Source organism: Apium graveolens, unplaced genomic scaffold, assembly GCF_009905375.1.
Source record: "Apium graveolens cultivar Ventura unplaced genomic scaffold, ASM990537v1 ctg2528, whole genome shotgun sequence".
NCBI lineage: Eukaryota > Viridiplantae > Streptophyta > Magnoliopsida > Apiales > Apiaceae > Apium > Apium graveolens.
Window position 1 is genome coordinate 116,912 of NW_027417704.1, and position 20,458 is coordinate 137,369.

The window sequence follows — 20,458 nt, forward strand, 5'->3', positions numbered from 1 at the left end:
GTCTCTTATAGTTGTTGCCTTTAAATCCCAGCTTTCCAGAAGAGCTAACAGGAATTTAAGGTTTGAATCTTCAAGATCATACTCCTTATCAATCAGTGACAAATCATTCAAGAGTTTGACAAATCTATCATATAAATCAGTCAATGACTCATTAGCCTTTGAGTCAAAGTGTTCATACTCTTGAGTGAGTATTGTCTTCATGTTCTTCTTAATCGAATCAGTTCCCTGACACCTTGTTTCCAAGGCATCCCATATCTCCTTTGCAGTTTTGCAGTTAATTACCCTATTTGACATTACATTATCAATGGCACTATGCAGTAAGTGTCATACCTTAGCATCCTTAGCAATTGAAGCGATATCTTTAGCAGTGTAGTCGCTCTTCTCCTTTGGTACTGACTTTGCTGCTTCACCTGCAACTGCAACAGCGAGCTTGGTTGATTTGTGAGGCCCTTCATTGATTCTGTCAAGATATTCTGGATCAGATACGGGATATTCAGATGGCTTCAAAATGGGAACTCTAATAGTCTCATATCGACTATGGATTTGTGTCTTTGGAGGTTCTTCAGTTTTGGTGGGCTTAGTTGGAGTTTCTACTTCAGACATGATTGTTTTTGGATCTTAAACTGTTTGTGTGTTAACAGATAGGCTCTGATACCACTTTTTAGGTCACACACACTGTAGATGGGGGTGAATACAGTGTATAGCACAATCAAATTGAATTCTAATAACACAAGTAACAGAAAACAGACTTTATTCAAAGCAATAAACTCTGCTACAGTATGGAACTGTCCTCTCTCAGTGATGAACAAATATCACGAGAGCTGCTAGGGTTACAATGAATAATATTCTCGATAATGATAACACTTTTAGTGTAAACCCTATGTCTGTGTTTATATACTACACAGTTACAAGATAATTGCTAATTGATATAGAATATAATTCTGTTTCCTAAAATATATCAATCAGATATCTTTTCTTCCAAGTATTCTATTCTTCATAGAATTCCTTCTTCATGCATATCTCTTCTTACGTTTGTCTCGATCTTCTCTTCCTTTAATCAGCCGTCTTCCTTATCTGAACGTTTCCTTTAAGTCCTGATATTATCTTCTGATAAATATCTCCTGAACCTTAAGTACTGATGACTTAAGTTCTGACTTCAGTATAAGTACTGATATCAGTTAAGTACTGATTTGTCCTGTTTAAGTAAGATCTGAAAACTAAACATAAATCATATTAGTCATGACATTATCAAATATATCTAACATCATCAATAACAACATTTTCAGAAACAATCTTGCCATATCCCATTGTGAATCCTTTGTTGTTATCTCCAAAGGTCACAATGGGGCCAACTTTCTCCTCAAACTGTGATAGCAGGGCTTTATCATCTGTCATATGCCTGGAACATCCACTATCTATGATCCAGATGACTTTCTTCACTTTGCCCTGCACACAATAAGTTTTAAGTGTGTTTAGCAACCCAAGCAGTGGTGGGTACTTTCTTCTTGTTAACTGATTTAGTAGAAGTAGAATGAGTAGTTTCAGATAAAATAGAGTTTATTGACTGTTGAGCATTTTCCCTTTCTGTTGTAGACCTAATTCCTGTTTCTTTGAGGTCTACTCTCAGTTTGTGACAATTTTTCATTACTTTCAAGTTGCAAGGAATGTAGTCAAACTTTTCACAGAAAGAGTAGGGATCATTTGCATTTGCTTCTTTGTATTTGCAGGCTCCTTCAGTTGGCTTGCTAACTTCCTTTTTACAAAGGTGAGTTAGGTGATTCACAGAGCCACATTTTTCACATTTCTTTCTTGGAGCATCTACAACATAAGCAAAATTGTTGCTTTTGTTTATCCCTATTTTCCCATTTTTATTTTTTTTTGTTGCTTTTGTTTATACCTATTTTCCCATTTTTATTTTTTTTTCCTCCTTACATCTCAGTTTTGGTTTCTTTGACAGGTGTCTTGGGACTCTGTTTGTCCATGAACTTCTCTTCAGTATATGAAGACTGAGTTGATTCTGCAGTTTTCTTCTCTTTGTCCTCATCAGCAATTTCTTTCTTGATAATCAATTCTTCTTCACTGAAGTTGACTTCACATGCTTTGAATATAGGTGCATTAACCTCTTTCAAAAAGGTTGGAGCATTTTCAGTTTTCTTTGCTTTCCCTTTGTCACTTACAGTCTTCTCTTTGTCATTCAAAGCATCATAGTCAAGGCCAATAGCAATGTTTGCACATGACTTATTTTTCTCATGGTACTATCCAACCAGTTCAGATGCATTTCTGAAAAATTTCAGCTTCACTTCATTCTTTTCCAGCTTCTCCCTTAGTACTGCTTCAATTTCACTTGCACACTTGAGCTTGTTCTTTAGATATGCATTTTATTATTTTAAAGCTTCAAGCTCCACCAACAATAATTGAGTTTCTTGCTTCTCACTTTTAAGCTTCTCATTTATCTTTGTTAATTTGCTAACTTCTTCATTAGCAGCAACCATGCTTGTATGGATGTGAAACATTTATGTGCTCATCTTCTCTACAGTTTCATTATATTGATTCACATTTAAATCAATTATGGTAAGAGTTGGTACCTGTGATTTGGATGAGAATGATTCTCCTTGCTCCAAGGCCATGAGTGCATAATTTCCAAATTCTTCATCTTCATCATTATCAGAGTCATCCCAACTTTTACCCTCTGCAATATAAGCTTTTCTTTGTTGTTTCTTCAAAAGAGCTTCATATTTTGCTTCAAGTTCAAGATAAGATTTATCCTTCTTTGCTTTCTTGGGTTTCCTGCATTCTGTAACAAAATGGTCTAACTCATCACAGTTGAAGCACCTTATCTTATATTTATCAACAGATCCAGTTTTGTAGCCAGTTTTGCTTTCAGAAGTCTACTTCCCTTTTCCTTTCCAGCTGTTGTCTTTGTTGAAAAATTGTCCTTTACCCTTGAAGTATCTTGCCTTCTTTACTATAATGTTAGAGAATTTTCTAGCCAGATAGGCCATTGACTGATCTAGCTCATCCAGTTCATCAAGAGTGTAGAACTCATCTTCTTCCAATTCCAGAATGACTTGTTCCTATGAATCATTTGTTCTTTCCTCACTTGTTAAGGCAACTGGAGTTTGAGATCTTGGCTCATCAGTAGATGTTTGGCTTTCATTGACAATTAAAGAACTTGAGCCATCTACAACATGTCCTTGGCCAGATCTCAATGATTTTCTCTGAATCATTTCAAGCTCATATGTTTTAAGAATTCCATATAGAACTTCTAGTCGTATCCTACTCAAGTCTCTCCATTCCCTAATTGCTGAGATTTTCTGTTCCAAATGATCAGGGAGAGTAAGCAAGAACTTCAGGTTCACTTCTTCAGCTTCATAGTATTTGTCATGGAGCTGCAAATCATTTATCAGCTTTTTAAACCTTTCAAACATATTTGTTATACTTTCCTTTAACTTGGTCATGAAGCCCTCATACTGTGAAATCAGTATCCTTCTTTGATTAGATCTAACTTCCTCAATTCCCTCACAGAGTATCTCAATCTTTTCCCATATTTGCTTGGTAGTGTTACAATTAACAATGTTGTTGTACATCACATTGTCAAGTGACTCAATCAATATCAATTACAAGCCACTATCCAGGGAAACTTTCTCTTTTTCAGGCTCAGAATACTCAGAAGGATCTTTTGGAGCATAGTGAGTTGGAATGACCATATCACCATCTGTTGATTCTTCAAATCTAACCATGGAAGTGAAGGGCCCATTCTTGAGGATTTGGATGTAGAGTGGATTGGCCATCCTGATAAACAACATCATTTTCTTTTTCCAAAGAGTGTAGTTAGCTTTGTTAAATGTAGGAACTTTGATGCTACTGATTTTTTGTGTATTCATTTTTCCAAGATCTTAAATCTATTTTCTTTCAGAATTTGCTCTCATATCACTTGTTAGGAAATGAATAACACACATGGGGGTGAATGTGTTTTACTGTTTTTGAGCTTTTCTTGGATCTTTTATGGTTGAACAAAGTAAATTAAATCTTGTGGTAAAAATGTGTTCATGCAGAAATTAAACTTGCAAAAATAAAGAACACAAATCTTCAAAACTCACTTAATTTTATATTAAAATTAAGAACGTTTAGCTACAAAATTTCTAGGCTCTTTGTTGATAAAGATCTTAGCTTCTTCTTGAGAGAATTACAAGATTTTCTATCTAGATTTGTTGTTACAACTGACTAAAGGAATAATGTTAACTTTATAATTCAGTTAACTGCTGGTTTACACAGTGTACAATAAGACATGCTATTAACTTTTCAAAACAGTCACTTATCATTTCTATTTATAGAAAAGTAAATCTTCCATTTCTGGATTAGCATATCTTTAGCATCTTGTAATTATCTTGATCTTCCTTTGTCAGTTAATCTTGACCATTGATCTTTCACATTCTTCAAGCTGCTTTTTGTAGACTTGTCAATCCAGCTGTTTGGATTGTTTGTTGATTGTTAATCTTGGATATTGAACTGATCTGCAATTTTGTACTTTGAAATTTTACCTCGAGATCTTCATTTGGTCTATAGAGAACTTGACATCTCGATAAGTATATTGGCTTATTGAGATCTCTAATGCTCCATAGTAAATTTAACTTGTAGAGGTCTCTGAGTTCTCTATAAGAGAATTTGGCTTGTAGAGATCTCTAATCTTCATATCTTCACTTTGACTTATCGATATCTCTGAGTTCTCTAATGACTAATTGATTTGTCGATAACTCAGAGTTCTCTAGTCAAATTTGACTTGTCGACAACTCAGAGTTCTCTAGTGAATTTTGGATTATCGATATCTCTGAGTTCTCTAGTGAAATTTGACTTATCGATAACTCAGAGTTCTTTAATGAATGTTGACTTTTCGATAACTCTGAGTTCTCTAGTGAAGAAATGACTTGTCAATATCTCCAATCTCTATGTCTTCAATTTGGCTTGTCGATATCTCTGTGAGTTCTCTAGTGCCTTGATAAGTGGCATTTTATACCACTTAGAACGTCTTAAAATGGCTTAAATTGGTGTCTTGAAATCAAGTATTTTGTGTATTTGATGCGTTTTTTTAGTGTTCATGCATTTCAGGGTATTAGTTGCATTTCGGGGGAGGAATCATCAAGAATAAGCCTTGGCATGTGTCCACCATTGCGAGAGGAAAGGAACGGGCAGATTACGGCGAAGAAACGGAGCAAACTTGGATTTTTTCCAGTGGAGGCCTGCGCGCCCGCGCAGCTATGCTGAGCGGCCGCGCAGCAACCTGCGCGCCCGCGCAGCTATACTGAGCGGCCGCGCAGGGTCGGGAATTTTGCTGAATTATTTTAGACTTCTACTTCTGTTTGGCTTCCAACTTCTATGTAATCTGAGTTTTATGGGACTATTATATAAGTAGATTTGAGACGTTTTCACAGGTGATTTTAAGAAGAAGAAGATTGTGTTTTGCGCAAGAAGGGAAGATTGGGATACCAAGGAGAAGACCTAGAAGCACAGAACAACTCCGGAAAAGAAGATCTTGTTTTCAACTTGTGATTCTTTGAATTAGTTGTAACTTTGGATGCTCGTTTTCGTTCTTGTTGAACCTAGATCTCGTTTATTCGTACTTTGATTATTATTTAGTTTATTAAGACCTTGTTTATACCATGCTTTCATTGGAACCCATGGTGACGATGAGTTCGATTATGGGCTAATCGTTGTCATGGGATTCTAGCGGATTTACTTATGGATTTCAATAATTAATTATTTCGATATCTTGGTGTGTGGTGATTGTATGATATCCTAGTATGGTTGTGCTTATTCGTCTTATGTGTGTAGCTAACATATAAGATAGCGTGTTAATCTCTATTGAAGCGACAGTGAATATAGAGGTTTAGAACTTGCCATGCTAGTATAGGTTCATGTACGTGTATGCATGATTCGTAGGTAACTCTAACCGTTTTATTTGCCCTATGTAATCAAGATAGATAACTTGTTCTTAAACCGTTATGTTGTCAAATTCTATAGACATATAGGGTCTCAATATAATTGGTGCCTATTCAGCTTCTATCTCTTTTGTGGATGTCTGATAGAATGGTATTCGTGCAATGAAAGTTGGCGTTTATCAGTTTCGTGTTATCTGATTAGTGTCATCACCATCACATGCTAAGGTTAAAAACAATAAGGCTATTGAATGAAGTATTTAATGAAGTTAGGATCCCATGTTTATTATATATATTAATTCAACTTCAATTCTCTTAGTTAATGTTATTTAGTATAATCTCTTAGTTTAATAAAAACCCAATTTGTTATTTGTCTTAGCATTGAGCGATAACCTTACATTGTTGCATAGGTGCATAAATTGAACTTAACCTAAACCAGTCTCTGTGGGAACGAATCTGATTTATATCTTATACTACTTACGAACGCGTATACTTGCGTGAATATTAGCGCGTCTTTTCGCCCTAACAAGTTTTTAGCGCCGCTGCCGGGGACTCGGTGTTAATTTTTAGTTTATGTGCTTGTCATCAGTGGTCGTTAAAGTTCACTAACTCGGATTCTTTTACTTTCACGGTTTATTTGTTTGTGTTTCAGGTACTCATTACAATGGGAGATCCAGCAGCACGAACGAAAGCCTTGATGGATTTTTCTCAACCCAAGATCAATGACATTCAATCTAGCATTGTTCGGCCAGCTATCACAGCTAATACCTTTGAGATCAAGCCTGGCATAATTTAATGGGTACAGACTTCAGTCCAGTTTGGGGGTTCTCCAACGGAAGATCCCAATACACACATTAGGGATTTCATTGCAATATGCGACACCTTCAAGTTCAACGGTGTTTCTGAAGATGCTGTGAAGCTGAGACTGTTCCCATTCTCTCTGAAGGACAAGGCTAAGAGCTGGTTACACTCTCTACCAGCTGGTTCGATTACTACTTGGGAAGATCTTGCTCAGACGTTTCTTACTAAATTCTTCCCTATGGCGAAGACAGCTGCACTCAGGAATGCTATTACTCAATTTGCGCAGCAAACGGGAGAATCGCTAAGTGAAGCTTGGGAGCGCTACAAGGAGATGCTTAGGAAGTGTCCTCATCATGGAATTCCTGATTGGATGATCATCACTTGTTTTTACAAGGGGTTGGGAGCACAGTCCAGACCCATGCTCGATGCAGCATCAGGCGGAGCATTATGGGCAAAGAGCTATAAGGAAGCTTATGATTTAATTGAACTGATGGCTGCTAATGAATATCAGTATCCAACCCAGAGATATCCACAGGGCAAGGTAGCAGGAGTTCTTGAAGTGGATACAGCTACGGCTATCACTGCTCAACTAAAGGCGTTGTCTATGAAGATCGATTCTCTGGCTAACTATGGTGTTAAGCAGATAATTAGTGTTTGTGAGCTGTGTGCAGGTCCGCATGCGACAGAACAATGCGCTATATCTAGCGACTCAGCTCAGTTTGTGAGCAACTTTCAGAGATCGCAACAACCAGTTCCAGACACTTATCATCCTGACAACTGGAATCATCCTAACTTCAGCGGGAGCAACAATCAGAATGTGATGCAACAGCCATTCCAGCCGTTTGGAAATAAGCTGTTCAACTCTCTTGGTTTTCAGCAACAACTCCAACTTCAACAACAAACTAATGATGCAGGTCTATCTTCGAATGAAAAATCTGAATTGGAGGAGTTGAGGCTTATGTGCAAAAACCAGGCTCTTATATGCCAAAGCCAGGCTGTTTCTATCCAGAATCTGGAGAACCAAATAGGGCAAATTGCTAATGCCTTATTGAATCGACCACCAGGAACGCTTCCTAGTGATACAGAAGCCAATCCAGGAAAGAGGGAAGTTAAAGAACATGTGAACGCCATCACCTTAAGGTCTGGAAAGGTCGCAAGCCCCCAAATTCAGCAAGACGAAGAGCCTGAAAAATCTCAAGATTCAGAAAATGCAGTTGTGGCTGAAGAAGATGTGCAGAAGGGAGTAGAGGTGGAACCAAGGAAGACTACTGTGGAACACACTCCTCCTGAGGGTAATACAGGGGAGAAGCAGATCTATCCTCCACCTCCTTTTCCTAAAAGGCTGCAGAAGAAAAAGCTGGATAAGCAGTTTGAGAAGTTTCTGGAGGTGTTCAAGAAACTTCATATCAACATACCTTTCGCTGAAGCTCTTGAACAGATGCCTAGCTATGCGAGGTTTATGAAAGGTATTCTCTCTCGGAAAGTGAAGCTCGATGACTTAGAGATCGTTGCTCTAACGGAGGAATGCAGTGCTGTGCTGTAAAAGAAGTTGCCTCCGAAGCTTAAAGATCCTGGAAGCTTCACTATTCCTTGCACCATCGGAAACTTGTCGTTCGACAAGTGTTTATGTGATTTAGGAGCTAGCATCAATCTGATGCCCTTATCTATCTTCAAGAAGCTTGGTCTGCCTGAGCCGAAATCAACATACATGTCATTGCAACTAGCTGACCGTTCCATCGCTTATCCACGAGGTATAGTGGAGGATGTCTTGGTCAAGGTGGATAAACTCTTCTTCCCTGCTGACTTTGTAATTCTTAATTTCGAGGAAGATAAGAAGATTCCCATTATCTTGGGAAGACCATTCTTGGCTACAGGCCGAACTATGATCGATGTGCAAAAAGGAGAGCTTACGATGAAGGTTCATGATCAGAAGGTCACTTTCAATGTGTTCAAGGAAATAAAATTACCCACAGCTAAAGAGGAGTGCTTTAAAGTAGAGCAAATTCAGGTTTTGAATGCACCTCTGTGGAAGAGGAAGTTGGATGTGCCATTCGATTCTCTTGGGTTAGCAGAGCTGAAAATTTCTTAGGATCGTCTCGAGTCGTCTATTGAAGATGCTCCTACACTTGAGCTCAACCCACTGCCAAATCACTTGAGTTATTCATTCTTAGGTGCACCCCCTGACAAGGGGTTGGGATATATCTTTGATGATGTAGAGGGTAGCCGAACGGATCCTCCAGTGCCTATAGAGGGTTCTTCTCATGTGCAGCAGATAATTGATAGGACTGGTGTTGGTGATGAGCAGTACAGGCGAGTAACTAGGCGTATGGAGGCCATGCACGATATTCACCGTCATTTTGCTGCAGATTTGACACATGCTTTCGGTACTGTTGTTCGAGACACTGGTAGCGAGGTTGATTGGCCACCTGATCCTCCACCCGACGAGGGTGAATCTCCCGCTAATTAGGTATGCCTGAAATCCTTATTATTGCCTTCAATGAGGACATTGAAAATTTTAAGTATGGGGGTGGTAGTTAAGGAATATTGTGTGTATGTCATTTAGTTGCATATTCATGATAGTTTAGTTCATATAGTTGCATAATTTATGCCATTAGTTGCATATTCATGATAGTTTAGTTCATATAGTTGCATAATTTATGCCATATAGTTTTTTTTTATGAATGTCCATGATCCCTTTTGCAATGATTTATCGACTGAATTGTGATATTGATGTGAGTGTAGTGATAGCATTAAAGTGATATTAAGTTGTGTAGGTTGATATGCATGCTAGAAACAATTGTAAGTCCACTAAGTCTTAGAGAATGCGAAAGGGCTAGATTGTGTTATGATTTGGTTGTTTTCAAGGTCAATCTATTTATTATGCTTAGAATTCGATTATAGGATCTTAGTGATAAAGACATGAAAAAGAAAAATTTTGGAGAAAAAAATATGGAAGTTGTTGCTAGTTGTGGCTAGGCGTCAAATGGCTAGTAGCCGGCTCGCGTATATTGCGAGTAGTCTAGGGTTGAGCAAGATGGAGCGAAACGCACTTGCTCAGAGTTAAAAAAAAAAAAAAAAAAAAATTGGCATAATTGATCAAGAGTGGGCTCTTTGGTATTCGAGTTATTAAGTTCTTAGGGGACTTTGTGCCTAACGACCTAAGGCTTTTAGAGTCTGGGATCCGCTAACCTAACGCTCGTTACATGGATATCATTGTATAAGTCTTTTGTGGACCTCACTCATTGCACGGTCAAATAAGCATTTGAGTTGTAAATAAAAAGCACGATTCCGTAGTATGCTCCAGAGTTCTTGTAATGTTGTATATCACTTTGTGCCTGGAATTTTTATTCTTTGTATAATCGTAGGATTGCCTTGAGGATAGTCTAGTCATAGTAATTGGTCTAGTTCCGAAGCATATCTGTTAAGCATTTGCACACACCACGTTTCTGGTTGTATGTCCGTTTGCATGAGTTTATTGATCTTTAGTTGTCTAACTGCATTCGTTGAGATGTGGCAATTTGGTTGATTAATTGTAGTAAGGGGGATCGCTGCATTTTCATATAGATTGTATTCATTCATATTTTTATTTGTTTTTGAGTCTGTGACGCTTGAGGGCAGGCATCGATTTAAGTTTGGGGGTGTGATAAGTGGCATTTTATACCACTTAGAACGTCTTAAAATGGCTTAAATTGGTGTCTTAAAATCAAGTATTTTATGTATTTGATGCGTTTTTCTAGTGTTCATGCATTTCAGGGTATTAGTTGCATTTCGGGGGAGGAATCATCAAGAATAAGCCTTGGCATGTGTCCACCATTGCGAGAGGAAAGGAACGGGCAGATTACGGCGAAGAAACGGAGCAAACTTGGATTTTTTCCAGTGGAGGCCTGCGCGCCCGTGCAGCTATGCTAAGCGGCCGCGCAGCAACCTGCGCGCCCGCGCAGCTATGCTGAGCGGCCGCGCAGGGTCGGGAATTTTGCTGAATTATTTTAGACTTCTACTTCTGTTTGGCTTCCAACTTCTATGTAATCTGAGTTTTATGGGACTATTATATAAGTAGATTTGAGACGTTTTCACAGGTGATTTTAAGAAGAAGAAGATTATGTTTTGCGTAAGAAGGGAAGATTGGGATACCAAGGAGAAGACCTAGAAGCACAGAACAACTCCAGAAAAGAAGATCTTGTTTTCAACTTGTGATTCTTTGAATTAGTTGTAACTTTGGATGCTCGTTTTCGTTCTTGTTGAACCTAGATCTCGTTTATTCGTACTTTGATTATTATTTAGTTTATTAAGACCTTGTTTATACCATGCTTTCATTGGAACCCATGGTGACGATGAGTTCGATTATGGGCTAATCGTTGTCATGGGATTCTAGCGGATTTACTTATGGATTTCAATAATTAATTGTTTCGATATCTTGGTGTGTGGTGATTGTATGATATCCTAGTATGGTTGTGCTTATTTGTCTTATGTGCGTAGCTAACATATAAGATAGCGTGTTAATCTCTATTGAAGCGACAGTGAATATAGAGGTTTAGAACTTGCCATGCTAGCATAGGTTCATGTACGTGTATGCATGATTCGTAGGTAACTCTAACCGTTTTATTTGCCCTATGTAATCAAGATAGATAACTTGTTCTTAAACCGTTATGTTGTCAAATTCTATAGATATATAGGGTCTCAATATAATTGGTGCCTATTCAGCTTCTATCTCTTTTGTGGATGTCTGGTAGAATGGTATTCGTGCAATGAAAGTTGGCGTTTATCAGTTTCGTGTTATCTGATTAGTGTCATCACCATCACATGCTAAGGTTAAAAACAATAAGGCTATTGAATGAAGTATTTAATGAAGTTAGGATCCCATGTTTATCATATATTAATTCAACTTCAATTCTCTTAGTTAATGTTATTTAGTATAATCTCTTAGTTTAATAAAAACCCAATTTGTTATTTGTCTTAGCATTGAGCGATAACCTTACATTGTTGCATAGGTGCATAAATTGAACTTAACCTAAACCAGTCTCTGTGGGAACGAATCTGATTTATATCTTATACTACTTGCGAACGTGTATACTTGCGTGAATATTAGCGCGTATTTTCGCCCTAACATGCCTTTCCTGACTTCTCGATAAGTCATTTTGAGTTCTCGAATGACTTCTCTGTAACACTAAATCTGTGACTTGTAGAGATCTTGACTTAGAATATTTTTCCTAAACCAGATTTATTCAACTTCAAGCTTCTTCATAATTCTTCCGAAGCATGATCTTCTTGATCTTCTTCCAGATAGAATTCTTAGGCTTGACACTGTTTATAGAAAAAGACTCCAGTCTGCTCCTTTGACATTTTTACAGACTTTAAGTGTTACAAGTACAAAATAAAAATTTAGATTACAATACAACTTACTTAGGGTTGACAATATGTCTTAGTCTTGTTAAGGTGCAAGCATGTCTTGCACAACAGCCCTGGAACCCGACTCCGTGACCGGACAGCGAGACCCTCGAAATCCCAGTATTGGGGGCATTAACTGATTTAAGACATATTCCCGCAGAGGAAGTATGTAAGGAAAATAGTTTGAAGCCTCGAGAATGGCAAATCGTTATAAACGTGTAGGTCACTCCACACTTTACGATAAAATGATACCCTGAAAGGGAACGAAATGACTTAACTTCTACCAGATCTTGTGTTTAGGTTTCCTAGAAATTGGGAGGCAAATGATATGGGCCGAAAATAAGCCTAAAGACATAATTAATGTTCTATTAATTAGACCTAATATGGGCCAATGACAAAACCCAATTAATGAGGCCTGAAACCCTAGTCATTTATTAATTTCGTAATTAATAAATAGTGTGAATTAATAACTCATTAAATGTGTCCAATAAAAGATATAATTCTGTGAAAAGTAGCTTCCAAGGCACTTAAACCAACAAGGAATGTGCTTCCTACGTTTTAGGACTTCAATGTTCATTCAAAGACGGAGACTTGCTCACCAAGTCTCTTAACCCTATTCCAATTCGTGGACATCTAATGTCTATTTAAAGGGTCTTACTTCATCATTCAGAACTACATTTTTAAATTTGATCCTTGACATATAGCAAGGTACGTAGGCATCTTGTGAAGGCAGACTTGAGTCACGAAATACGAGAGCAGTTAATCAAGGGTCTTGAACTCACGTATCCTAGCATTAAATATACCTTAGTTTTTTACCCACAACTAGGGATGGCAACGGGTCGGGTTCGGATCGGGTATCGTTAAATCCAAATATTTTCGGGTTATCCAAATCCAAATCCGTCGGGTTTCGAATCGGATCGGGTATTTTTTGGATATCCAAAATTACGAATAACATATTTAAATTTAATATCATTGATGCATAGAAACACCATTATCTACGTTTATATAATAACTAATATTAAAATAAATACATTATTAAATAGTCAAAAGCATTATATGGCACAAGTTGACATTTTGAGTAAAATCTAAAATACATTAATTGCATAATATTTAGTGGTACATCGCAAATGAATTTATATATATATATATAGTACATCTAAAATAAAAGTTAAGATTAAAAAAAAGAGTTATAATTCAGTAAATAAGTCTTAACAATCTTGATAATGGTCAATTACTACTAATTTAATAAAATAAAAATATGTAATTTATATGTCTTAAATCTAAAATATTATAAATAATACATTATGGAAACATTGTATACTATTTTATGTATGTATCGGTTTTTTATCGGGTTTCGAGTTTGGATTGGATTTCGAATTTCGAATCGGGTATCGGTTTGGTACTTTATTTAGTCATCTTTGGAACGAGATCGTTAAAAAAATAGATTTTATACAAAAAGATTCAAAGGGGAATATTACTCTCTTTACCGAAACATAGTATAACCATTCAGGATCTTATAATAAGAGCAAATCATCATTCTCTATGAATCGATAGTTAGTGTAAAACTATTAACTGGAAAATAATATTTATGAATAAACAATTTAGAATCAGTTTATATCCCCGTAACCATATAATATTTGACGTCGAGTATGCTCATGAATTGTATGGGGAAAATAGTCACTACTGCTAGTAGTTCAACATTGCGGGGAGATAGAAAAGAATCTCTTAAAATGACCCCCATAACTACCCATCGCCTAAACACTACAATTTTAAAAAAATTTATTATTGTTAAAAACTAAAAATATTTCGGTATGAAATGTTTAGCTATCATTTTATTAATAATCATGTTCAATTTCAATCGTATGAGTTAATCCTTATTGTGTAGTTGATACAATATCATTTATTACAAAGAGGAAAGCGTTCGGTGAAGAAAATTAAAATAATATGTTTACTTATACATCCACCCTGAATGCTACACTTTCTTACATGAGATTTTTTATAAATATATCCATATTCGTCAACTACAAATTTTTGTAAAATATTTTTAACAAATAAAAAATATTTAAAAATTAATATATAAGAACGTGCCCGTGCCTTGCACGGATTTAGAAGCCAGTTTCTTTTAATCATCCAAAATATGTCATTTATACACATTCAAAATTTTAATTGAACTATTGCAAGTCCCAAACAAGCCATATGTATTTGCTTTAAGATCATTGAACTCACTTGAAGACAATCCTCGGAGATGAACCGAGGAAGAGAAATGTGTTGCTAAATTTGTTACTAATATAGAAGAGTGAGAACAACTCAAAAATCTATAGACATTCGATGCAATGTGACTTGAGGATTTAAAAGACTTTTGTCTACACACAACACAACAAGTTAACTCGCCACATACAAACAGTAGCTTACAACCTCGGATATCTAAATAATAAGCGTCGAAGGTAATAACAGTTAAATTGAGTTCTCAAACTCTATGTACTATACATTTGACCAGTCTAAATATATAGCAACCATACTTGTACATCTGAGAATCACATAGTGATATACTAGAACGGCACATCATCAATACCTTACAAATCAGGAAAACAACCAAGAAGCTGGTTCATATGATTCTGAGAATCTGAATCTTCATCACATGGAATGAGTGGCATGTCTGGGAAGGGAATAAATGAAGCTTCATTTAGTTTCGGCATGTAAAAATTCTGCACATTTTTTATGTCATCGTAAAAGTTGATATCGTGATTAATATTCTTATCTTGATCCATATCAAGGCTTGCTGAAATGGTACTAGGACTGTCAAGTTGTGGAAGATCAGTTAGCTGGTGAGCATGGTTAGAGAACTGGTGTTGGTCTAAAGTGGCAAAGGGTACTTGGTAATAATTTGTGCTCTGGTTTTGCACGACCGAATGCACCGGATTAATTAGTCTATCTTGAATGGATGATGATGCAAAATTGTTGCCGTTTCGAAAATAATAACCATTGTTCAAATTACCATTCCCTTGCCTTTGATTTGGAATTGGTTTCCTGAATGCTCTACATACAACCCATCCTTCTTCCTGCAAAAGTTGTTAAATGTCAAAGATTAATGTTCTCACAGAACACTCATTAGACAGGTAGTCATGTAACCAAGCTAGTTACTTATTGACCCCGAACTGTAGCCGTTGAAATATTTTCTTTACTTTTTATTCGACACCCATTAATGTCTGTATATTCTTCTACAGGAGCCGCAAAAGTGAACATGTTTTGTCTTCTTGTTCCCTTATTCGATCTCATAGAGACGCTTTGGGGAGATATATGGTGGTGTGCTGGTGTTGTCTCATGAGTTTTTCTTTATTGTAAAAGAACAGATATAATAAATTCTTACAAAAAATACATATAACTCACTAGTTTATTATGCTAAACATGCAATTAATTACTAGTACCTGAGTCTGATTAGTACTACTTGCCTGTGGAGGTTCGTGTTCAGAAGATTGGAGTCGATATTCATGCATGATCCAATCAGTCTTGATACCAGTAGGCGCACGGCCTTTGTAGAAAACAAGGGTTTTCCTCATGCCTATAATGCTCTCCTTTGAGACCACAGCTTTATCTCTTCCGGTTGCTTTCCAAAACCCCGCACTAGTTGCTCTATTTGTTCGTCTCCCCGTTGGATACTTCCTATCTTTGTGACTGAAGAAATACCACTCGCTTTGTTCTTCGTATCCCAGTTTGCATCTGCCTGCAGCATCAACACAAATATCTTTACTGGATTTAGCTTATTTACAACTGTACATGTGCGACAACCCTTGATGCATCAAGCTATGTTGCATGCACATTTACTTGGTAATAGTTAATTATACATATATTTATTATACTTATATCCCTCATATTTCACACAAACATGCATGCCAGCCTCGAGGATATCAGGGTACACCCTCCACTTAAATTTTGTAACTATATTCCACTATATACTACTAGCGTGATGAAGTGAGAACAATTAGGAGAACGATACAACATTGAAAATATATTGTTCTGCATTTTTTATAAGAGTACAACACAATTGTTCTCACAAGAATCACGTTCTATTTAAATATGATATATCAATTATAAACGCGTACCTTGAAGGTCCCATGGTTCAATGCTGTAAAGATCGAGTTCCACGATAACATCAAGATCAATCTTTAAAGAGTTAATTTTTCGATTTAGATAGTAGCCTACAAGTTCTTCTTCAGTTGGGTGAAATCTAAAGCCAGGAGGGACACATGATTCCGGTTCCATGGAAGATACAATATTATCCTCTCCTGCAAAATAAAGCAAAACATGTCTATATATCTTAGAAAATACTGTAAAAAGTAGAGCTGGAGGGTATGTAAAGAGATATACAAATATTAACCATAAGTACAGATCTCCATAACTGTAGTTTTGGATGCTTTCACATTTCCTTTTGACTTGGAAGCATGTTTGGAATCAAGAAATCAGCACTAAAACTTGTCGCAAATGTTTCAAAATAAGTAAAAGATTGATCACCCCCATTAATTATGTCTTGAGACTGAGCCTTACCCTGATAGATAGTGGAAGAAGCTTCCTATATCATCATCATAATTATGATATAACTATATGCGTGCGTGTGCACGTATATCTCGTTGATTACAGATCAATCAAGTTGGGGACCCGAACATATATATATCAACACATTGATCGGATCTTACCAAACGACAATTATATGTTCATGGAGCTATATATGTTCAGGCAAATGGAAATATAATGAAAGACAAATGTAAGTAGCTAGCCGATATTTGATGACTGTGATGTGTGTGTTGTGTAAACGTCGAAAGCACATGTTAAGTTTTCTTAGAGTGAACTCCACTCCGTGCAAGATGATGATGATAGCTAGACAAGCTTCTCACACACCCACTTTATACTCACTATATACACTATTTCTTTATTCATTGTCACTGTACTTTCTTCCCCAACACTGTACTCAAAAATATTGATCACCACAAACAAAGATTTATAGTAACTTTTAAAGATTATAAATTATTACATTCAAAACTATTAACAAAGTATGATAATATATATGATAAAAAACAATCATGAATATGATTTTGGTAATAATAAAATATGATTTTGGTTTAATAAAGTATAAAATAATAATAACTATAATATAAATTCTGGGTGAGCCATAGTCAAATGATACAGAAGGATCAGTTTTGGTGCATCACGAAGTGCTTAATGACTACTTACAAATTTGATGCATAATTACATGGAGGGGCTAGAGAACTCCAGATGAAAAGCATAAGAATGTCGGTATATATATATATATGTGTGCTTTTGTCCTTTTAATTGTAAAGATTATGAAAGAAAAAACTAACCAAAAACTTGATTGGAGCTATATATCCTTAGAAGTGAGAGGCAAGTACCAGAGTTGTGAGAATGTTTTCGTACGGAAAACTGAAAACTGAAAATGGGAGAATGGTCATAGCAAGGTCTGTTGAAAATGTAGTATTTATAGATGAAGAAAAAGGGTAGGGATAGCTAGGAGAGAGAGAGAGATGCATTGTTTGTTTGCGCGTGGGGTGGCAGATAGATACATCAAACGTTTGGTTGGACGGCGTGGCACTAATTTTCACGCCACCACCCCCCCCCCCCCATATCCGCCGTCTTTTCTTTTTGTTCCAACATTTCATTCTAATTCATCTTTTTATCAAGCTACTGTACTATTTATCGATCACTTCAATTTTTCAAAAAAATGAATTATCATACAGTATCATTATTTTTCTGTTAATAAAGACTTAATGTCAACACTTGCAACTTAAAGTATGGACCTGTATGTCCATAATTCTCAAAACCCTATATTTTTATCCTTCGGATATAAAAAAATTGTGCATTTTTTCGTATATTTTTATTTCTCGAATTAAAAAACGTGCATTTAGAAGTAAGATCAGAACATGTTATAAAACAGGTTGTATCATCCCAGTGGTAAATGGTCACGTTTCAAACTCTCTAAAAGGTTATTAGATGTTAATGAATAATTGAATTAAAAAACTCTTACATAAAACATTAAATTTAAAAATTAATTTATAAAAAATACAACTGAGTGGGAACCTATATAGTCTCTGCCTCGTAAATTACAAGTGGAAGTACATATGAAGTATGGAGAAATTAACAAAAAAAACTATTTTTTATTTTTTTTTTTGTGATTTAGTATAATCTAAAATTATTTACAAAAATACGGAGTAGTCAAAAAATCAAACAAATATGCAAATAGTTAATTTGGGGTTTTTATTACATTTGAGTTAGCACGAGTTTTCATGGAATTGTAGAAACACGTCCAACGTTGTATCTAGTTAAATCGAATTGCAGAAAATCATATTTTAATAAAATAAAATTGAAAACAGTATTTTTGTAAATAAAAAGTATTTTTGTAATTTTTTTTAAATGATAATATTTTTACAATAAAATTTTGGTCTTGGATATTTTTTAAAAAATCCCTAGAGTATTTATTATATACACTATTTTTTAACTTATAAATTTTTCTTCACGTATACCAAGCGAAGTGAAAAAATGACAAAAATAACTCTTTTTATAGAATTTGTGATAAAAAAATTATTTTTTAAAATTTTGACAAAAAATACCAGGCTAATACGCTTTCTAAATCGGATATTACTAATTGAAAAAATCCCCAAAATGTACTACTTTCCACCTTCAATTGCTCAAAATGAAATGTTATTTGGCGGTACGTTCCGCCCAAAATACCCGTTGAATACACATTCTACACCTGCGTATTCAACTTTTATAAAAAAAGAAAGAACACGCATTCAGAAAATGCGCATTCCTTTATTTTGTTTAAATAAAATGCGTATTTGATAGGGATAAATAAATCCTGATTTTATTAATAATGGGCTGCTGGACCCAATAAGAAGATGTATGATATTCAGACCAGAAAGGTTAAGCCTGATGGACCAGATCAGGCCTGATGTAATAAAAAAGGCCCAAAAGCCCTGATTATTAATTAATTTCGTAATTAATTAATAAGGGAAAAATCAGCTGTTGAGAAGAGTCTTGATAAGGATATAAATCTTTATAGATAAGCCTCAAGGGGACCTAAAAGGATAAGGGATCAGTTTCCTACTATCTAGGACTCCAAAGTCCATTCTAACTATGAGACTTGACCACCAAGTCTCCTATACCAAGTCCAATTCAAGGACCACCAACATCTATATAAGGGGTCTCACCCCCACCAATCAGAACTACGTTTTTTGACTTGATCCTTGGCAATCAGCAAGGTACGTAGGCATCTTGTTAAGGCAGATTGAGTCACGAAACACAAGAGCAGTCAAATCGAGCCTCGAAGCTCACGTTCCTTAGTATTAAATACAGCAATTATATATAGTAGTTTTAATCCATAACATTTGGCGCCGTCTGTGGGAATTACGCAACAACAACCATGGCGAGAACACGGAGAACAACCAGCACTCTGGAGGAGGGAACACCATCAGGGACAACCCAGGTGATTTCATCAACCGTGGAGGTTCCTCCCCATTCAACTTATGCATCTACTCAGGGGGAAGCCCAGACAGGGGCAACTCATCCTCAGCCACAAGGGACAACTCCCCCGACTGTTCAAGGTACGAATCCTCAAGTTCAACAAATACATATACCTGTGAATTCTCGACCCGTCGGGTATGAAAACTCAACTATTGTTACTACTAACCCCCCTTATGGGATGCCCCTTCACCCTGAGGTTGGAGGAAGTGGATATGCTGGGCGAAGCGAAGCACGAGGGCGGTCGCCCCCCTATATACGAGGTTTGGATCCTATCCCTGAGGATCGGGAATTTTCTGGTCCATACACTGAGAGAGACTCCGAATCTTCGGATGATGAAGTGGCCCCGAGAAGGAGGCGTCCTGGAAAAGAGCCAATGGCCGATGGAAGGCAACGCCCCCAAAGCACCCCAGGGGCGAATCCCCAAGAAGTGCAGGAAAAGATCAGGGCTCATGAGGCTGAAATCCAAAGGCTGAGGCGTGATTTGGAGGCTTACCAAGCCACCAGACCCCACATACCTCCTAGGGGGAGAAATCCTCCTCCTATCATAGACCTGGATGGTCCGGTAAGAAGAAGGGCTGCTGTCCCAAGAACTGATCCAAGCAATCTCCTTCCCCTTGGGGATCCTGATGATCCAACTCCACCCTTCACAGAAGAGATAATGAATGCCCATATCTCAAGAAAATTTAAGATGCCCACTATCAAAGCCTATGATGGCACGGGAGACCCCGCTAATCATGTTAGGACATTCTCTAATGCACTGCTGCTGCAACCCGTGAATGATGCTATAAAATGTCGGGCCTTCCCTCAAA

General features: G+C 36.7%; 1 protein-coding gene and 1 non-coding gene across 3 annotated transcripts; both read right to left on the reverse strand.

Annotated features, from left to right (window-relative positions):
- Positions 1–6,987: 6,987 nt before the first annotated feature.
- Positions 6,988–7,094, reverse strand: LOC141700582 (small nucleolar RNA R71). The gene has a single exon (XR_012566430.1). It is a non-coding gene; the product is annotated as a small nucleolar RNA R71 (small nucleolar RNA).
- A 7,328-nt stretch (positions 7,095–14,422) lies between these two features.
- On the reverse strand, positions 14,423–17,051 carry LOC141700581 (NAC domain-containing protein 30-like). Of its 2 annotated transcripts, none has more exons than XM_074504292.1 (4): positions 16,495–17,051; positions 16,220–16,402; positions 15,569–15,840; positions 14,423–15,178 (listed from the first exon to the last, which is right to left on the reverse strand). In XM_074504292.1, the coding sequence occupies exons 1-4, from the start codon at positions 16,511–16,513 to the stop codon at positions 14,693–14,695; spliced, it is 960 nt and encodes a 319-aa protein (XP_074360393.1). In that variant the 5' UTR covers positions 16,514–17,051; the 3' UTR covers positions 14,423–14,692. The 2 variants fall into 2 exon arrangements, with proteins under 2 accessions (XP_074360393.1, XP_074360394.1); XM_074504293.1 differs by having other exon boundaries at positions 14,424–15,178; positions 16,517–17,049.
- Between the last annotated feature and the right edge of the window lie 3,407 nt (positions 17,052–20,458).